General features: G+C 38.1%; 1 protein-coding gene across 3 annotated transcripts in view; it reads left to right on the top strand.

Annotated features, from left to right (window-relative positions):
• Nucleotides 1–18292, top strand: part of TENM1 (teneurin transmembrane protein 1) — a 756077-nt gene that overhangs the window by 682421 nt on the left and 55364 nt on the right. For all 3 annotated transcript variants that reach the window (XM_006916168.3, XM_006916167.3, XM_006916166.3), the window contains 2 exons: nt 10131–10497; nt 11959–12469. In XM_006916168.3, coding sequence (XP_006916230.1) covers nt 10131–10497; nt 11959–12469 — 878 coding nt within the window. The remainder of the gene's footprint in view (nt 1–10130; nt 10498–11958; nt 12470–18292) is intronic.

The raw sequence follows: 18292 nt of genomic DNA, 5'->3' as shown, positions 1-18292 counted from the left end.
TTAGCAGTAGCTACAGAAATGAAAACATAATCTCGGAGTGGCTGATCAATGAAATGAGACCATTTCATAAAAGCTGTGCAGTCATACTTCTGGCCTGTAAATTGCTTTAGGTGCCAAAGGGAATTGGAAGCTTGGTCTAACCTGTCGAACCAATATTATAATATTAACAATGTGCAACAGACAAATTTCTGCAAGTTCTTAGCAGGAAGAAACTGCAGAATGATTCCAGGGACTTCTTTTAACTCCCTGGCTTCTATGCAGGCAAAACCTTGATTCTCGGGAGGATAAGAGCCCCACTTCTTACTGCATGAAGACCCACAATGGTTCTCTCCTTACTCTAATTTCTCTCAGAATTTATGGCCTTATCACCTGGTCTCACATTTGATTTCATGTCACCTTGGACTATTCTTAGTTGTCTCTCCTTCTGTATGTATATCTCACACAGGGATAGATAGACAGTAAGTAATAAATACATATAAAATTAAAATAGAGACTCAAAAGGAAAAAAAAGTAATACTTTCATGTCCCTCTCCCTACCCACAGAAATGTTGAAAGGGTTAAGTTTTTTGTCTCTAATGATAAAATCCAAGATACAGAGAGATATAAATAGTAACTCTGCAAGTAACATCATGTACAATATGTTCTTCTTACAATAACGATCAAATTTACAAACAAATTAGCTGTGGAGTCTGAAGGACATTCTGTAGTTTTCACATGAGGCCTTCATCTCCTGCTGATAGATAACTTTGACTGTAAATTGAAAACTGGAAGTGATTAAACATTCTGTGTATTCACAAGTGCCATTCCTAAAAGTGAGACTTCAGAGAGAAGAGGCAAGAAAGGGTCGAAAGAAACTCAGAGCAATTATGCCTGTTATTAAGATGAGGTAGTGGCAATTACACAACAGACTCACAGAGAGTGTATATGTGCTGATTGCTCTGGGAGAACCTGCAAGAACAACTTTTATAGTGCCCATCAGGCCTTGGGGCTCTAGAGGAAATAAAGATTTCCAGCTATTCTGTCAGTGTGCTTTTGGACAGAGCTTATGGCCTCGGGAACCATCTTGGAAAGAATACATGCTTTTTTCTTAATGAGGCTAGATGGAACTCTTATATGACAGAATAGCTTTATTCTCCGTTTCTTTCCTTTAGGATAATCATTCTCATACTTCTAAAAGTTATTGGGAACATAAAACAGCTTTTTATGTGGATTTTATCTGTCAATATTTACCTTATTAGAAATGAAAAGTATGATTTTTTTTTTAGTATACAAAAGTATACTAACCTCAGGTACCCTCTAGAAAACTCCACTGTACTCTCATGAAAAAAAAAAGTATAAAAAGCAAATAATATGATTTAAAAAAATAGTTTGACCTCATATACCTCCTTGAAAGAGTCTCTTTGGGATCTCCAAAGTCTGCAGACCAAAATATAAATTCCCTATTTCCTCAATTCTTAGACACTGTGGATCATAAGACATAGCATCGATTTGATAACTTTGGGTAGTGGGAAGAAATGCTTCATTAAATATATGTATTGATTTAAGACATCCTCACTTCAGAAAAGTTAAAATATGGAGAGAGTGGGAAATGCACTAATTAGAATTGAGGAAATATGGAAACTCCCACTAACCTCAGTGGGTCTCTGGAAACCCAGATTTACTGACTCAAAGGTGTTGATTATAAATAGTTTTTCATAAAGTCTATTGTGATTCATAATTTTTTAATGCTTTCCTGGACTGAAAATGGTATAGTCAATGAAGTATGAATGTTTTCAGTCATCAAACATTTGCCAGCTTTAACACCAGATACTGGGAATCAAAAATGAATGAGACCCATCCCTGACTTGGAGGACTCACAGATCTAATAGAGGACATAGGAAGGCAAACAAGTATTCACAGTATAATAGAGAAGCACTGGATCTGAATAAGTCATGAAGCTGGAAGAGCAACTTGAACCAGCACCCAAAAATGGAGCTCTGAGTATTCAAGAATGCTTGAGGTTAATTATTAAGTTTAAACTATTAGTCATCCTCTTAACAAAGGGCTACCCTAGTGGACTTTGCCACTTGTGTCAGTCACTTTAGACATTAATTTATTTCAATTTAATTTAATTTTTCAAACACTGGTTATCTATGCAGAGATGTAAAACTATAAACTTGTTAGGCCAGTTTAACATAATGGTGTAATCGGTAGTGCCAGTCAAGAACAAAACCTAGCAAAGCGTTTTCTTCATTGTGATTAGATTCAGCTGAGAAAAACAGAAAACCCCTAACATAACACTGACATAAGTAAGATAACAACCAAACTAAATGTGTAGTTCAGGACTGCGATGGTAGGTCCATGAGGTAATCTGGGACTGAGTCTCCTGTATTTCTGCCCTGTCATTCTAGCCTATAACTTCCATTTTCATAGTCTAGTACATTTACTAAAATTCTCACCAGTATATCCATATTGCAGAATGGATAATTGCAAAAAAGGCTGGAATGTCTTCTATTCTAGACAGTAGTATGCTTAGATGAAATATTGGGGATTTACTACTAAGGAGGAAAGAGGGAATGGATGATAGGGTAGGCCTGGAAGTGGTTGCCTCTACTACAGACATCTTAGTAACCATAAATCCAACATTTTGTTTTGACCCTGAAAATGAGCTTCTTCAAACTTATAAAAGCCATACAGATAAAGTGTTTTTGTTTTGTTTTGTTTTGTTTTGTTTTTGCAGTTGGAAAGCACAATGACACCTTTCAGTGTGATGGCCCCTATGGATCTTGCTTTAAAAAGTGGAAATTATTAGAAGATAACATACACCAGGACTACCTTGGGGTTTTTGTTTTGTTTTGTTTTGCTTTGCTTTGCTTTGCTTCCTCCACTTTTAAATGTTTTAGGAACACTGGGGTGGATAAAATTTAATCAATAGGTTCTATAGAAGAATAGTCTAAAGATCAGTCCAATTGTAACTCTTGATTAGATTGATCTTGGCGATTCATCTGCAATGAATAATTCGACTTAAGGACAGTTATTCTGATTGGGCAGCCATGGAGACAGACAATACTGATGCATTTGCCCAAAGGTTGAGAGGTCCGTCAAACATTCCAGCCATTATTCAGAGAAACACAAAAATGTGGATCTGAAATAATGGGAATAATTTGCTGGTTGACAAATCCATGTAGTCCTGGTGTATTTCTTCTAATAATAATTTACACTTTTTAAAAGCAAGATTAATAAGGGTTATCTCTCTCAAAGGTGTTGTGTTGTTTTCCAACTGCAGAAAAACAAACTTTGTCTAAATGGCTTTTTCCTTCTTTTATAAATTTGAAGAAGCTCAGACAGAATCAGTGTCAAGAAACGTGAAGGCCATTTGAAAACTGACAAAATGATGCTAACAGTCTGGAGTTGTCAGCTTTTAGGAGCATGGGGAAATCTACATGAGGTTGCAGGAACACCTGGCAGACATGGGAAACTAAGTCCCATCACTGTAGCTTCTCCTGAGCTGGCATACTACAAAAGAAATAATCATACACTTCCTGGAAATTCATACTGAAGAGGTCTCAGAGATAAAATCAAACAGAGCTGTTTTTCAAATGAGCCATAAGACTGGAAATGTAGTAAAGGAGGGGGATTAGAAGTGTGATATTTGGAATGGGGAGAAAGAGCCTTTTGGCAAGCAACTTCAGCACAGTTGAACATTGAAAATAAGTTTTAGCACTTGGTGGTAATTGTAAAATATAGCAATAGTCATGATATGTTTTTGAGGCTCTTTCATGAAAGTTAATTTCTTAAAATAGATGGAATGGAACTGTTCTATGTCACTAGCAACCCCTTGCACATACTAGAAAATAAAGGAAATTAAGTCAGCAAAAGACTACAAACTCCTTGAGGGCAGGATCCAGTCTGTCTTGGTTAGACTGCTCCCTAATGCCTAGTATAGTGCCTAAAATAGGATAAACACGCATTTATTAGCAGAAGAAAGGAAAATAATTAAAGTAGCTTGTTCTGCACTTGGAATTGTACCAAGAGTACTGTTACAGATAACAGTTGGGAATCCAAGTAATAAGCTAAAATATTAGCCATGAAATTGGCTGACAAATGTATTTGAAATAATATGTTCCAATATAAGCCAAATATTTTTTGGAGGACACATAGTTTGGAAAGATTCTCAATGAATGGAATAAATGAACAAGGAAGAAGGACATGTCTGATGGCAGAAGCAGAGGAAACATTAAAAGAGCATGACTATGTGATTGCACTTAAGAGTTCATGTGATAGACAAGGAAGAGAACACTGCAATAGTCAGACAGGGACCAGAAAAAAAGCAGGCATGTTCGTTCCACAATAAAAAAAAAAAAATAGCTAGTCTTTACGGAGCTCTTTGTGTATACCAGGCACTGTGCTAAGTGCTGTATGTTGATTTTTTCATACAATTCCTATAGCAAATTTTTGAGAAGATATTATTACTGTACCCAATTTCTAGATAAGGAAACTGAGGCTCAAAGAGGTTGATTGATTTGCTCCAAGGTCACAGAGCTAGCAAATAACAAAACTTTGAACCCAGGAAGTCTTGATTCCAGAGCCTGACATCCTAACCACTTTGTTCTACTACATCTGAGCCTTTTTCTAAGGAGAGGGTACATAGCTTTCATCAAATTCTCAAAGGCTGTGTAAATTAAAAAAAAATGTGAGAAGCAGTTTTCCAGATCCTCAGCACCATGAAGGCACAACTATGTCTATCTGGATCAGCACTCATATTTGTCAGGTGGTTGAATGGAAGGCCATTTTAATGGATGAAGGTAAATGGATGAAGATTACTGGTGAATAGCTTGGCCTCCAAATTGGTTCTCCTGCATCATCAGTCTGGTCTCCCTCCAGCCTGGCCCCCAAACTGCAGCCTAAGTGATCTTTCTAAAATACAAATATTTTCTAAAATTTCTAATTTTAAAATACTAATCTAAAATACTAAAGTCAGCCCCTAACCTTAAAGACCTTCATTGACTCAACACCCACAATTTAAATCTAAAGTCTTTAGCATACACAGCCCTCCATGACTTCGTCCAGTGATTTTCAACAAGGGATAATTTTGCCCCTCAGGGAACATTCAGCAATGTCTGGAGATATCTTTCCTTGTCACAACTCAGGAGGAGGTGCTACTGGCATCTAGTGAATAAAGGCAAGGGATGCTGCTAAACATTTTACAATGCACAGGACAGCCCACAACAAAGAATTATCTAGCTCCAAATAACAATAGTGCTTCAGTGGAGAAACCTAAACCTAGTCCCTGGCAAACATTTTAACTTTATTTACTACTGCTACCTACCCTACTTTACGATCTAGTAATCTCAGACTATAGTTACTTTCCCCACTCCCATAGGGTTTTATGCTCCTATCCTTTTGTTCATTCTTTTCCCTCCGCTGAGATCACTCTTCCTACCTTGCTTCTTCTCAATACCTTTGCTTCATCCTTCAAGATTAAGTTTACATTTCTTTTCTAGGAGTATTGCTCCAAACTGCCTCCTCTGTGTTCCCATGTCAACCTGGGCATATGTCTATCATGGCACTTAACCACATTATTTTGAATTGACCTGTTTCTGTATCTGCTTTCCCCAACTTGACTGTGAACTAATTGAAGGCAGGGAACTGTTTCATTTACCTTTACAACAGTGCCTGGCACACAATAGGCACCCACAAAGCGTTGAACTGAAAGATAACAGATGACAAAGACAAATCACTCAACTTGTAATGAGTTTTGACCTTCTCAGCCAAAGAGAGCACCCCCTTTAGGTAGATTGAAGCGAAGTAAGGGGGAAATCAAATTTGGCGAGGAGAGGGTGAAGGAATGTGCCCACCAATTCTAGATGAGGAATCAGACAGCATAGGGGCTAAGCACACATATCTGACAACGGGGATATTAATAATTTCTTTCTCAAGTGATTGCTCTAATTATATAGAGTAATAATCCATGTAAAGAACCTGACATGCAGGAAGCACTCAGTAAACAGTAGATCCTTTTATCAAAGGCTCAGATGAGTGGGCCTGTAAAATTATAATATATAATTTTGTAATTATAAAATATAAAATTTATAATTTTATAAATGTTATTGATTAGGACCAGTTCAAAGGAAGGGACAGAGGAAGACACAGTGTTGTCAAGCCTTGACATCCAGACCGAGAGCTCCTTTCTGCTCAGAGTTGTTTCTCGGGGGAGGTTGTTGGAAGATGGGCATACCCACCAGCTAGCGGCAACACCAGTGACCTTTAATGCTAGTTTAGCTTAAATACATTTTGACATTTCCGATAAATTAATGTATTTTTACAAGGTGGAGCAACCACCACAAATTAAGCCAAATAATTTGCCTGTAAGCTATGTCACTAAGCAGAGTTTCCAGAGCTTTACTATTGTGCCCACATCTCTTTCTGCTCCCACCCCAGCTCTCCAAATAAACTGTTTATGTCTCCCCAGAAACTACTTGTATAAATACCAGCAGCCCTCAGGGGTTACTCTTAGCTCCATCTCATTAGCATATAATTCTGGGGGGCTCTGCAACTAATAGATGCAAATTCTGGCTTCCAGAAGCCAGCTCAAAGACTCCATTTCATGTTAGGTTGTATGTTAAGGGAATGTACTGATAGGAAATACAGCATTTCTATTGTGTGGGTATAAAGCACCAGTTTCTTTAAAAATTATCTGGAAATGTGAGCATTTGACATGAGAAGAATATAAAAGGAACTGACAACCTAAGAGAGGTGAAGAGGTCCAGTTTCTGAAAAGGCAGATCATAGACTACTAAGTAGTCAGACATCTTTCATCTGAGTAGATTTCATAGACAAGCTGCCTAGCCAAATCAAATAGGAATTAAAGGAATTCTGTGGAGCTGGTAGAGAAAGTGTCTCAGAAACACAAAGATCACTTTAGTTACAAGAACTGCCAAAGGGTGCCTTATTTGATAGAAAAGAAAACAGATACAATAGCTGGTATTTTTGAGACAATATTAAATCTAATAAACATGACACAATAGTATTGACTTAAATCGGGTTGTGGGGGTTGGAGAATTTAACAGCTTATCTTCCAACTACCAGCCTTTATCTCAGAGACAGCTTTGACAGCAGAGAACAAAGCCAGGTGTGTGTTGTCCCTGGCCTCTGCCCTGGTTTTAGCTCTCAGAGTGGGCATAATTAGAATGTCAGTTCTGCTGGCTTTGTTTTTCTGGGTCACTGACTTCAGAGCTGATCAAAATAGGAATGTTGTACTGAAATAAATACATTTTCTCTTCCTAAGTCAGCCCCAGCTTATTTCCTGGGCCACCATGCACCATAGGACCAGCAGACACAGACAGCCTCTGTACAAGCATGATAGAGGAAGAGTCTGCACCCTCCACAGCAGCAGGTGCTCACTCTCCCTCTTAGTGGCAGGGCACTGACATGCAAAGGCCTCAGGCAGACGTGCTGAGGAACACATCACAGCAAACTGCTCTGGGAGTTGTTAAGACTGATGTTTAATGTTTATCCAATGGCCTCGGTCTGAAAGCCTCTGTAGAACATGCATGACACAAGTTCAGCTTTATACTCCATTAGCATTCAAATTCCTAGCTGCCCAGAGGCATATGGTACCAACTAAAGAAGGCCAGGTATGGAGGTTGAGGGCACACAAAAACAGGCGGATAGAATGAGGTTGCTGAGTGTCTGGAAGAGACACTCAGAGAGGTGGCCTGAGTGATGCTAGAGGGTAGGTCAAAAACAATGTTTGTCTTCTTTACAATATCACCAGTTTCCCTTCATCAAGAGATAGAATTAGAGGGAGGGTCTTATCTCAGACTGGCTTTTATTCATTTCATTACTGAGGGTAAGGCCTCTTCCATCCAGGAAAATAGTGGGCCTCAGAATGCAATGACAGTCTATATCCTGTTTTCAAACATTTAGACTCAATAAGAAATGCAAAGCTTTCCTTGGGCTTTCACTCAAGGCACAAAGAAGAGTAGCTACATTACTATTACTATCTTGGCTAGGAATGGGACAGATTTTTCTGCCTTTGCCTAGCCTAAAAGAAGAGAAATAAAGTACAGAATAAATGAGTGGTAGGGTGAGAGGTCATGTAATGCAATTCTCTGAGAAGTACCCAGTAATAAATAGCAGCTATTGAGATTTCAGCACAGACATCGGGCTAACTGCTGTGTCCAGAAAGGAATTAAAGTTGAGCTATGTTTGGTTGGTCTGTGGGTCCCTAGTGCCTAACACGTAGCACAAGGTACCCCAGACGTACATACACCAATCCTTGTTTCTAACTCCTTAACATGTCTCGAATCTATTTACTTTTCTTCATCTCCACTGTTGTCATTCTAATTCAGGCTACCATCATCCCTCACCTGGACCACTGCAGGGCCTCCTGTCAACCTGCCTCCCATCTCGCCACATCCTACATTATGGTCTCGACAGCAGCCAGTGTGATCCTCTTGTACCCAAATATGACTATGGCACATCCTCCTACTTAAAGCCTTTCGGCAGTTTTCCATAGCCATCAGAATAAAGCTAGGCATATACAACCCTTCATTACTTGGTATATTAATCTGCTAGAGCTACTTTAACAAAATACCGCAGAGTAGGTGCTTTTAATAAAAGAAATTTATTTCCTCACAGTTTTGGAGGCTAGAAGTTCAAGATCAAGGTGTCAGCAGGTTTGGTTTCTTCTGAGGCCTCTTTCATTGGCTTACAGAGAACCACCCTCTTACTATGTCCTTACATGGGGTTTTTCTCTGTGTGTACACATTCCTTGTGTCTCTTCCTCTTTTTATAGGGGCACCAGTCCTATTAGATTAGAGCCCCACTGTTATGACCTCATTTAATTTTTATTATCTCTTTAAAGGCCCTTTTACCAAATACAGTCACATTAGGGGTTAGGACTTCAACATATGAATTTAGGGGGAACACAATTTTGTCTATAATACCTACCCACTGTCTACCTCTTGATTTTATTGTTCACCATTCCCATGTACTCAGCCTACATTAGCCTTACTAAATTGTTTGTAGTAACCTGGATAGGCCATACTATCTCTAACTTCTGGACCTTCATCCATGCTGTTTCCTCTACCTGGATTGTGCTCAACTCTGCTTCCCCTCCACCCTATTTTTATTCCATTCCTCTCCTACTGATCATTTCAGACCTTGCTTAGCACATTCTTTGTGAATATCCTGCCTCTTGACTCCTAGCCTGAGTAAAGTGCTCTCATACTCTCTCTGTCACCTCCTTCTCATAACATGGAAAGTAGTTGCTCAATGGCTCCTCCAAAGTTTCTATTAGACTGTGAGTCATTTGAGGGCAGAGGATGTGTTATAGTCATCTTTGGAATCCCCAAAGCCTAGTACAAGGCTTAGTGCAGAGAAGTTACTCAGCAAAGATTCAGTGAAAGAACAAATCAATCTGTGTCTTTGCTGAGGAAAGGGAGATACAGAGTGAACCAGGTCAAGCTAGGTGGCACAACATTACAACTTAAGATTCCAAATCACCAGTTGATATACTGTACCGGAGTATTCCGCAAGATGGATGCTAAGTCTATGCTAATGGAAGGTCCTGTCCCAAAAGGTTGCTGTTGGAGTAAAATTTGGTTTCTCTAGCACTCTGTTTCCCAGAAGTCTCTATAACTTTGTTTTTCCATCCATCTACAGGACAGTGAGAGAGATTTGTATATCGGAACATAGAAGCTCTAAAGCAAAGCCCCTCAAACTTTAGTGTGCATCAGAATCACCTGGAAGGCTTGTTAAAACATAAATGGCTGGGCCCCCACCTACAGAAGTTTCTGATTCAGTAGGTCTAAGTTGGGGCCTGAGAATTTGCATTTCTAACAAGTTCCCAGGTAATGCTATTGCTGTTTGTCCAGAGACCACACTATGAAAAACACTGCTCTAGAGGATCTTTCTGGAATTACTGCAAAAAAATTTTTTACATTATACTGGAAATAGTATAAATGATAAATATGTTTACCAGAACATTGAATCAACAACCATCCTCCGCTAACTTTGCCAGACAACACGAACGTTGCTGAAATTCGTGAGACAAGGGCAACCAATAAGCCAGTTTTTCTTTCAAGGTAAAATTGCCCCTGGTAAGACATTGTAACCTAATGGCATGTGTTCTATTCTTTTTTCAGGTACGATTAGAGTGGCCAACAGACCTTGCAGTCAATCCCATGGACAATTCATTGTATGTCTTGGATAACAACATTGTGCTGCAAATTTCTGAGAACAGGCGCGTGCGGATCATTGCAGGGCGCCCCATTCACTGCCAGGTGCCAGGTATCGATCATTTCTTGGTCAGCAAGGTGGCAATTCACTCCACTCTGGAGTCAGCTAGGGCCATCAGCGTCTCCCACAGCGGGCTGCTCTTCATAGCTGAAACAGATGAGAGGAAAGTAAATCGAATTCAGCAAGTTACCACCAATGGGGAGATCTCTATCATGGCTGGTGCTCCCACTGACTGTGACTGCAAAATTGATCCCAACTGTGACTGTTTTTCAGGTATGACCTTTTTAGCAATTTGCCAGCTCCCCCCCTCTGTTTTCAAAAGAAAACCATGCATCAGAAAAGTCAAAAGAACAAAAGTGTTACTTGTGAGCATTAATATGAGCAAGTGGAAAAAGCAATGGTTTGTTGGAGTCAGATAGCCTAGTGTCTGGTTGTTGTTCTGCAAATGACTTACTGAGTGGCCCCAGGAAAGCCACAAAATGTCGTCATGACTCACTTACTTCATCTGTTAAATAGATATGTCATTTGTCTCAATTATATCACCTTGCTGGTTTGGGGATAAATAAGTATAATACAAATTTTGATACTCTAAGAAGTTAAGACCATTATACAAACATAAGATCATGATTGTATTTGTTCTTTGGAGAAGGAGAAACTAGGTAAAACCTACATTTTCTAACTTATCTAAGGAAAAAATTACTTCCTCCAAGTGACTCGGTTTCAAATTAACAGCATGTGCTATTTGAAAATCAAAGAGATTAGGAACAGACTACTTTAGGGACACGTGAACACAATTAAATCCCACAATGGAGGGTTCTCAGGATATCGGTCTGCTACTACTTACATTGCTTTTTTAAAATATCCAAAACTTTCTCCATAACCATTAGTGTCCTTCCAGTTGAAATAGAAAAAAAAGCAGGGGGAGGGAGGAAAGGAGAAAGAAAAGGGCCTTTTCCCCAAACATGGAGTGGATATTCCAGACAGCAATTAGTCCTCAAAATGTCAATAGATACATTTATTGCTGGGATGTGGAAATCCCTTCATGCTGCTTACAGTCATACTAAACTGCTCATCCAGGCCCAAATAGTTCTCTTAACCTTTGCTTTTCCTTGGGCCACAGGAATCTAGAGCAAGCGACTTGTCAATATGACTTTTGATCAATATCCCTGTTGTTTTCCTGGACAATTAATTTTATAGTTATTTTTCTAATTTATATCTTTCATTCAAGACATATCTAACGTTTATTCCAGTTATCAAATTTGATGTTCTGAATCATTGTCGCACTTACAGACTTTGACAATGTGACAACGAGATATACTTTGACAATGTGACAACGAGAATTAACCAACGATAGGTCCTCTAGGCACAATAGAATTAGAATAGATCCTACACGCATTGACAAACATGTGTCTCATGAATTTCCAGCCAAATTTTGTGTGGTTGTCATTACTTGCTGTTTTTGTATGCAATACAATAGATACTAAACAGCAGGATTGAGGATTTCACAAAATTGGTGTTACTGAGGTACTTGTATCTTACTGTTTATCTTCAGTGGTACTGACTCAAGAATTTTGAAAAATAGTTTCAAATTTGTCAAGGAGGACATATGGAGAATGTTGGTTCACAGATTGTTCCCTTTAAAATGATTCTTGGTGCACAGTGATTTCTGTACACAGTATGTTCATATAAATGCTTGCAATGACAATTATTAAAACCAGTGTCTTTCTCCCACAGGTGATGGTGGCTATGCCAAAGATGCAAAGATGAAAGCCCCTACCTCCTTAGCAGTGTCACCTGATGGTACCCTCTATGTGGCTGATCTTGGGAATGTTCGAATTCGAACCATTAGCAGGAACCAAGCCCAGCTAAATGACATGAACCTTTATGAGATTGCTTCACCTGCTGATCAGGAACTCTACCAGTTCACCATCAATGGAACACACCTGCATACCTTGAACTTGATAACAAGGGACTATGTGTATAATTTCACCTACAATGCCGAAGGTGACTTGGGTGCCATTACCAGTAGCAATGGCAACTCTGTGCATATTCACCGGGACGCAGGTGGAATGCCCCTTTGGCTTGTGGTGCCCGGCGGGCAGGTGTACTGGCTGACCATAAGCAGCAATGGAGTACTGAAAAGAGTGTCAGCCCAAGGTTATAATCTAGCCTTGATGACGTATCCAGGAAACACAGGGCTTCTGGCTACCAAAAGTAATGAAAATGGATGGACAACTGTTTATGAGTAAGTTTCTAATTCTCAACACAGGCTTTGTCATATTTTTATTTGAAATTATATTATAGTGGAAAAATGGCTTAGTAATTGCTGGTCGTTGCATGCTATTTTCTCTTAACAGTCACAATAAAAAATTAAAGGTCAAGGAGAAAATTTTACCCAATTCTAGAGTTTAGACCCATTTCTCCATAGCAGTTTTGCAGAGCTTTATAATAAAAATATAGACTAAATGAAGAATCAAGTGCGCCACTACAGATGACAGGAATGAGATAGGAATTCATGTACTCAAGAAATTTACAGCATAGCTGGGAAAATAGGATAAAATTTCATTTAAATAACAAACTAGGAAATTATTAAAAGCAGCAAAGAAGTGGTGTGGTTTAGCTAGTATTTATTGATCCCTGCGGGTTTAATGAATGAGTAAACAAATGTGTGCCCAGCCCAACCCAAGTCAATATAAGTTGCTGTGGGAGGTAAGAGAAGTTAGAATATAAGTAGTGGACCCTGGAAAGCAAGTATGAAATGATGTGGGTCAAGTGATAAATAGGAGAGGCTGCACTTCATTGACTGTTTCTGTGGAATGTGGAGCCAAATGTTTCTGTACAGGTTTGAGCTTCCCCCTTTCCTTGCACAAGTCAAAGAATCCAGCGCATTTTGGCATTCATAGAGTGGATCTATGATAACTTTGTTTAACAAGGCATTAACACAAGATGTATCTGACAACCAGTTGCAAGGAGGTGTCACGACATGGAAATTGAGACCATTGTCCTTTTTAAAGCATGGACAACCTTGTTTGCATTTAGAAAGCTAGTCTGCCAGTACTCAGCAAATATCTTTCCCACAAAGGGAATTGCTAAATTTTTAACCAATTTCCTGAGTGAAGATAATCCATAGAATCTGAACCTCTGGGTCTGAAATGGTATTAAAGTGAAGAATGCGAGAAGTTGAGTTATTAAGTATGAGATGTTCCAAGTGCTGTTCCAAGTATGTATATATTCTGTGAAGATATAGAAAATATGGAGAGAATATGTCCAGTTCCAGGAGAACTTCCTGAGGAAAGGGACAAAACAATTGGCCTTCAAGTATGGGTTCATTTCTCAAAGAAATACTACTTATACATAAGAGCTGGATAGCTATTTTAGTTTCACTTAGAAAAATGTATTCAGTTGTTTCTGTTGCAAGTTGAACATTTTCTCTTACATCTTAATAACTGTAATAAAAGCCACTGTTCGCTGAAGCTTTACTATGTTCCAGGTACTGAACTAGAAAAGTTATATACATTATTTTTTTTGACCCCTAAAATAAAATCATGGGATAGGTGCTCCTAGTATGCCTGTTTTATGGATGAGGAAACTGAGGCACAGAATGGTTAACATGTCCTGATTCACACAGATGTCCAGCATTCAAACTCCAACAGTCTGACTCAAGAGCCCACATTTTTAAATACCTTAAGAAAAATAAAGTTGCTAATGGAAATATCTTTTTAAAAAATTTATGTGAGATCACACTGCAGCTGAAATTAGATAAACAACTATATTGAAAGCTAATGGTTGAATTCAATCAAGCAATAAGAATGGCTTAAGTACACATTAGTTTTCAAACTAATCAGTTCAATCATTCATTTGTTTATCAAATCATCACATTATATATTTAGATATATACAATTTTATTTGTCAAGCATACCTCAATAAAGCTAAAGAAAAAAACACAAAGTAACCCATTCCACCATTCATTTATTTATTCGACAAATATTTCCTAAGCACCTACTGTGTGCCAGGCAGTGTTCTAGTGCTGGTGATACAGCCATGAATGAACCAGAAAAAAAACCTACTTTCATATTTGCTTATATTGTACTAAAGGGAGACAAATAAAATTTATAGAACTTCAGATGGTGATAAAATAGGGAAAGGGAAATCAAGAGTGTGGAGCAAAAGAGGTTTTATTTCAGGTTAGGTCATCAGGGAAGGACTCATTAAGAAGGTGACATTTGAGTTCAATAGTCCCCCCTGTATATGGTTTTGCTTTTTTATGGTTTCAGTTACCTGTGGTCAACCACAGTCTGAAAATATTAAATAGAAAATTCCATAAATAATTCATAAGTTTTAAATTGCACACTGTTCTGAGTAGCATGATGAAATCTCACACTGTCCTGCTCCTTCCCACCCAGGATGTGAATCATCCCTTTGTCCAGCAGATCCATGCCTATTAGTCACTTAGTAACCTTCTCAGTTATTGGATCAACTCTCGCAATATCCGTATCTCAGTGTTTGTGTTTAAGTAATCCTTATTTTACTTACTAATAGCCCCAGAATGCAAGAATAGTTATGCTGGCAATTCGGATATGCCAAAGAGAGGCCGTAAAGCACTTCCTTTAAGTGAAAAGTTAAAGTTCTAGACTTAATAAGGAAAGGAAAAAGAAAACATGCTGAGGTTGCTAAGGTCTATGGTAAGAACAAATCTTCTATTCATTGAATTGTGAAGAAAGGGAAAGAAATTTGTGCTCATTTTGCTCAAACTACAAAAGTTATAGCTACTGCATGATAAGTGCTTATTAAGATGAAAAAGGCATTAAATTTGTGGGTAGAAAACAGAGAGAGACCATATTCATATAACTTTTATTACAGTATATTGTTATACGTGTTCTATTTTATCATTAGTTATTATTGTTAATCTCTTATTGTGCCTCATTTATAAATTTAACTTTATCATAGGTATATATGTATAGACAAAACATAGTATACATAGGGTTCGGTACTGTCTGTAGTTTCAGGCATCCACTGGGGGTCTTAGAATGTAGATAAGTGGGACCTATTATAAATACCTGTAGGAAGTGAAGGAGTAAGCCATACAGATATCTGGAGTGGAAGAAAAGAAAAAACATTCCAGGCAAAGAACAACAACTGCAAATCCCTGCAGCAGGAACAAACCTGATGTGTTCAAGGAATAGTAAGTCAGCCACTGTGACTGGATTTGAGTGAATAAGAGTAATGGGGAGATGGAATCTATGAAGTGGCAGGGCTACTTCATGTAGAGCCTTGTAGGCCTCGGTAAAGACTTTGACTTTTACTCCGAGTAAGAAGTGGAACCACTGGAGAATTTTGACTAAAGGAGTGACATAATCAGACTTACATTTCTAAAGAATCACTCTGTATTGAAAATAGATTGTGTGGCGGAAGCAGGGGAACCTAAAGGTGGAATGGATTTACAATAATCCAGGCAAAAGAGGATGAATTAGATCAAGGAGTGGGTGCAGTAAGACATAGTAAACTCCTATATTTTGGTAGTAGATATATCAGGGCTTACTGACAGATTGGATATGGAGTGTGAGAGAAAGAAGGGTCAGAGATAACTCCAAAGTTTTGTTTTATTCTCTTTTTCTTTCTTTTTTTTTAAATTAAGTTTATTGGAGTAACATTGGTTATACAATTATATATTTTCAGGTGTACGTGATCATTTGATATTTGTATATTCTATTGTGTGTTTACCACCCAAAGTCCAGTTTACTTCAGCTACCATATATTTGATCTCCTTTACCCACTTCACCATCTCCCTAAGCCCTGTATTTGACCCCCTTTACTCCATCGACCACTCCCCTCCTCTCCCACCCTACTAGTAACCACTAATCTATCTATAGGCCTCTGGTAACCACTAGCCTGTAGTCCATGTCCATGAGTCTGTTTGTTTGTCCTGTTCATTTGTTGTTTTTAGGTTTATACCCCACATATAAGTGATATCATGTGATTTTCAACTTTTTCTGTCTGGCTTAGTATGATTATCTCAAGGTCCATCCATGTTGTCGCAAATGGCAGTATTTCACCTCTTCTTATGGCTGAGTAATATTTCATTGTATATATGTACCATTGCTTCTGTAGCCAATCATCTATCATAGGACACTTCGGTTGCTTCCATATCCTGGCCACTGTGAATACTGCTGCTATGAATACCAGTGGGCAAATATCTTTTCGGACATGGGCTTTCAAGTCTTTGGGGTAAATACCCAATAGAGGAATTGCAGGATCATATAGTAGAACAATTCTTAGATTTTTGAGGAAACTCCATAGTGTTTTTCCATAGTGGCTGAATCAATTTGCAGTCCCACCAACAGTGGACGAAGGTTCCTTTTTCTCCACATCCTCTCCAACATTTGTTATTACTTGTCCTGTTGATTATAGCCATTCTAATAGGTGTGAGATGGTATCCTGTTGTGGTTTCGATTTGCATTTCCCTAATAGCTAGTGATGTTGAGCATCTTTTCATATGTTTGTTGGACATTTGTATGTCCTCTAGGGAGAAGTGTCTGTTCAGGTCCTCTGACCATTTTTTGATTGGAACATTCATTTTTTTGTTGTTATTGAGTTATATAAGTTTTTGTATATTTGGGATATTAGGCCCTTATCAGAGGTGTTGCTTGCAAATATATTTTCCCATTCAGATGGTTGCCTCTTTACCTTGTTGACGATTTCTTTTGCTGAGCAGAAGTTTTTAGTTTGAAGTAGTCCCATTTATTTATTTTAGCTTTTACTTCCCTTGCTTTTGAGGTCAAATTCATAAAATCCTCTTTAAGTCCAAGGTCTTCAGTTTAGTTCCTATGTTTTCGTCTATGCATTTTATCGTTTCAAGTCTTACATTAAGGTACTTAATCCATTTTGAGTTAATTTTGGTGTGTGGTGATAGACAACAGCCTAGTTTCATTCTTTTGCAGGTGGCTTTCCAGTTTTCCCAGCACCATTTATTGAAGAGGCTTTCCTTTCTCCACTGTGTGTTTTTGGCATCATTGTTGAAAATTATTGGCTCATATAAATATGGATTTACTTCTGATTCTGTTCCACTGGTCCGTGTGTCTGTTTTGCTGCCAGTACAATGCTGCTTTGATTACTGTCGCTTTGTAGTATAGCTTGAAGTCAGGCAGGGTGATGCCTCTGGCCTCGTTCTTTTTTCTCAGGATGGCTTTGGCAATTCGAGGTCTTCTGTGCTTCCATACAAATCTGATGATTTTTTGTTCTATTTATTTTTTAAAAAGCCGATGAGATATTGATGGAGATTGCATTAAATCTATATATTGCTTTAGGTAATACGGTCATTTTAACTATGTTGATTCTTCCAATCCAAGAACACAGACTATCTTTCCATTTCTTTGTATCTTCTTTGATTTCTTTTAATAGGGTCTTATAGTTTTCATTATATAGATAGTTCACTTGTTTCGTTAAATTTACTCTAGGTATTTTATTCTTTTTGTTGCAATTGCAAATGGAATTATTTTTTCCACTTCTTTTTCTGACACTTCATTATTAGAGTGTAGGAACCCTATGGGTTTTTGAATGTTGATTTTTTATTGAGAAATTTTACTGCATTTGCTTATTGTTTCTAGTAGTGTTCTTGTGGAGTCTTTAGATTTTCTATATAGAGAATCATGTCATCTGCAAATAGTAACAGTTTGACTTCTTTGTTTTTTATTTGGATGCCTTTTATATATTTCTCTTGCGTGATTATACTCGCTAGCACCTCCAATGATATATTGAATAACAGTGGTAATAGTGGACAGCCTTACCTTGTTCCTGATCTTAGAGAGAAGGTTTTTAGTTTTTCAACATTAAGTATAATGTTGGCTGAGGGTTTGTCATAGATGGCCTTTGTTATGTTAAGGTACTTTCCTTCTTTACTGATTTTGTGAAGTGTTTTGATCATAAATGGATGCTGTATCTTGTCGAAGGCTTTTTCTGCATCTATTGATATGATCATATGATTCTTACTTTTTAATTTGTTTATGTGATGTATCACTTTAATCGATTTGCATATGTTGAACCATCCTTATGCCCCTGGGATGAAGCACAC

This window comes from Pteropus alecto, unplaced genomic scaffold (assembly GCF_000325575.1).
Source record: "Pteropus alecto unplaced genomic scaffold, ASM32557v1 scaffold116, whole genome shotgun sequence".
In the NCBI taxonomy this organism is placed as follows: domain Eukaryota; kingdom Metazoa; phylum Chordata; class Mammalia; order Chiroptera; family Pteropodidae; genus Pteropus; species Pteropus alecto.
Note: the sequence above shows the minus strand (reverse complement) of the source record. Positions and strands in the feature narration are given on the sequence as shown.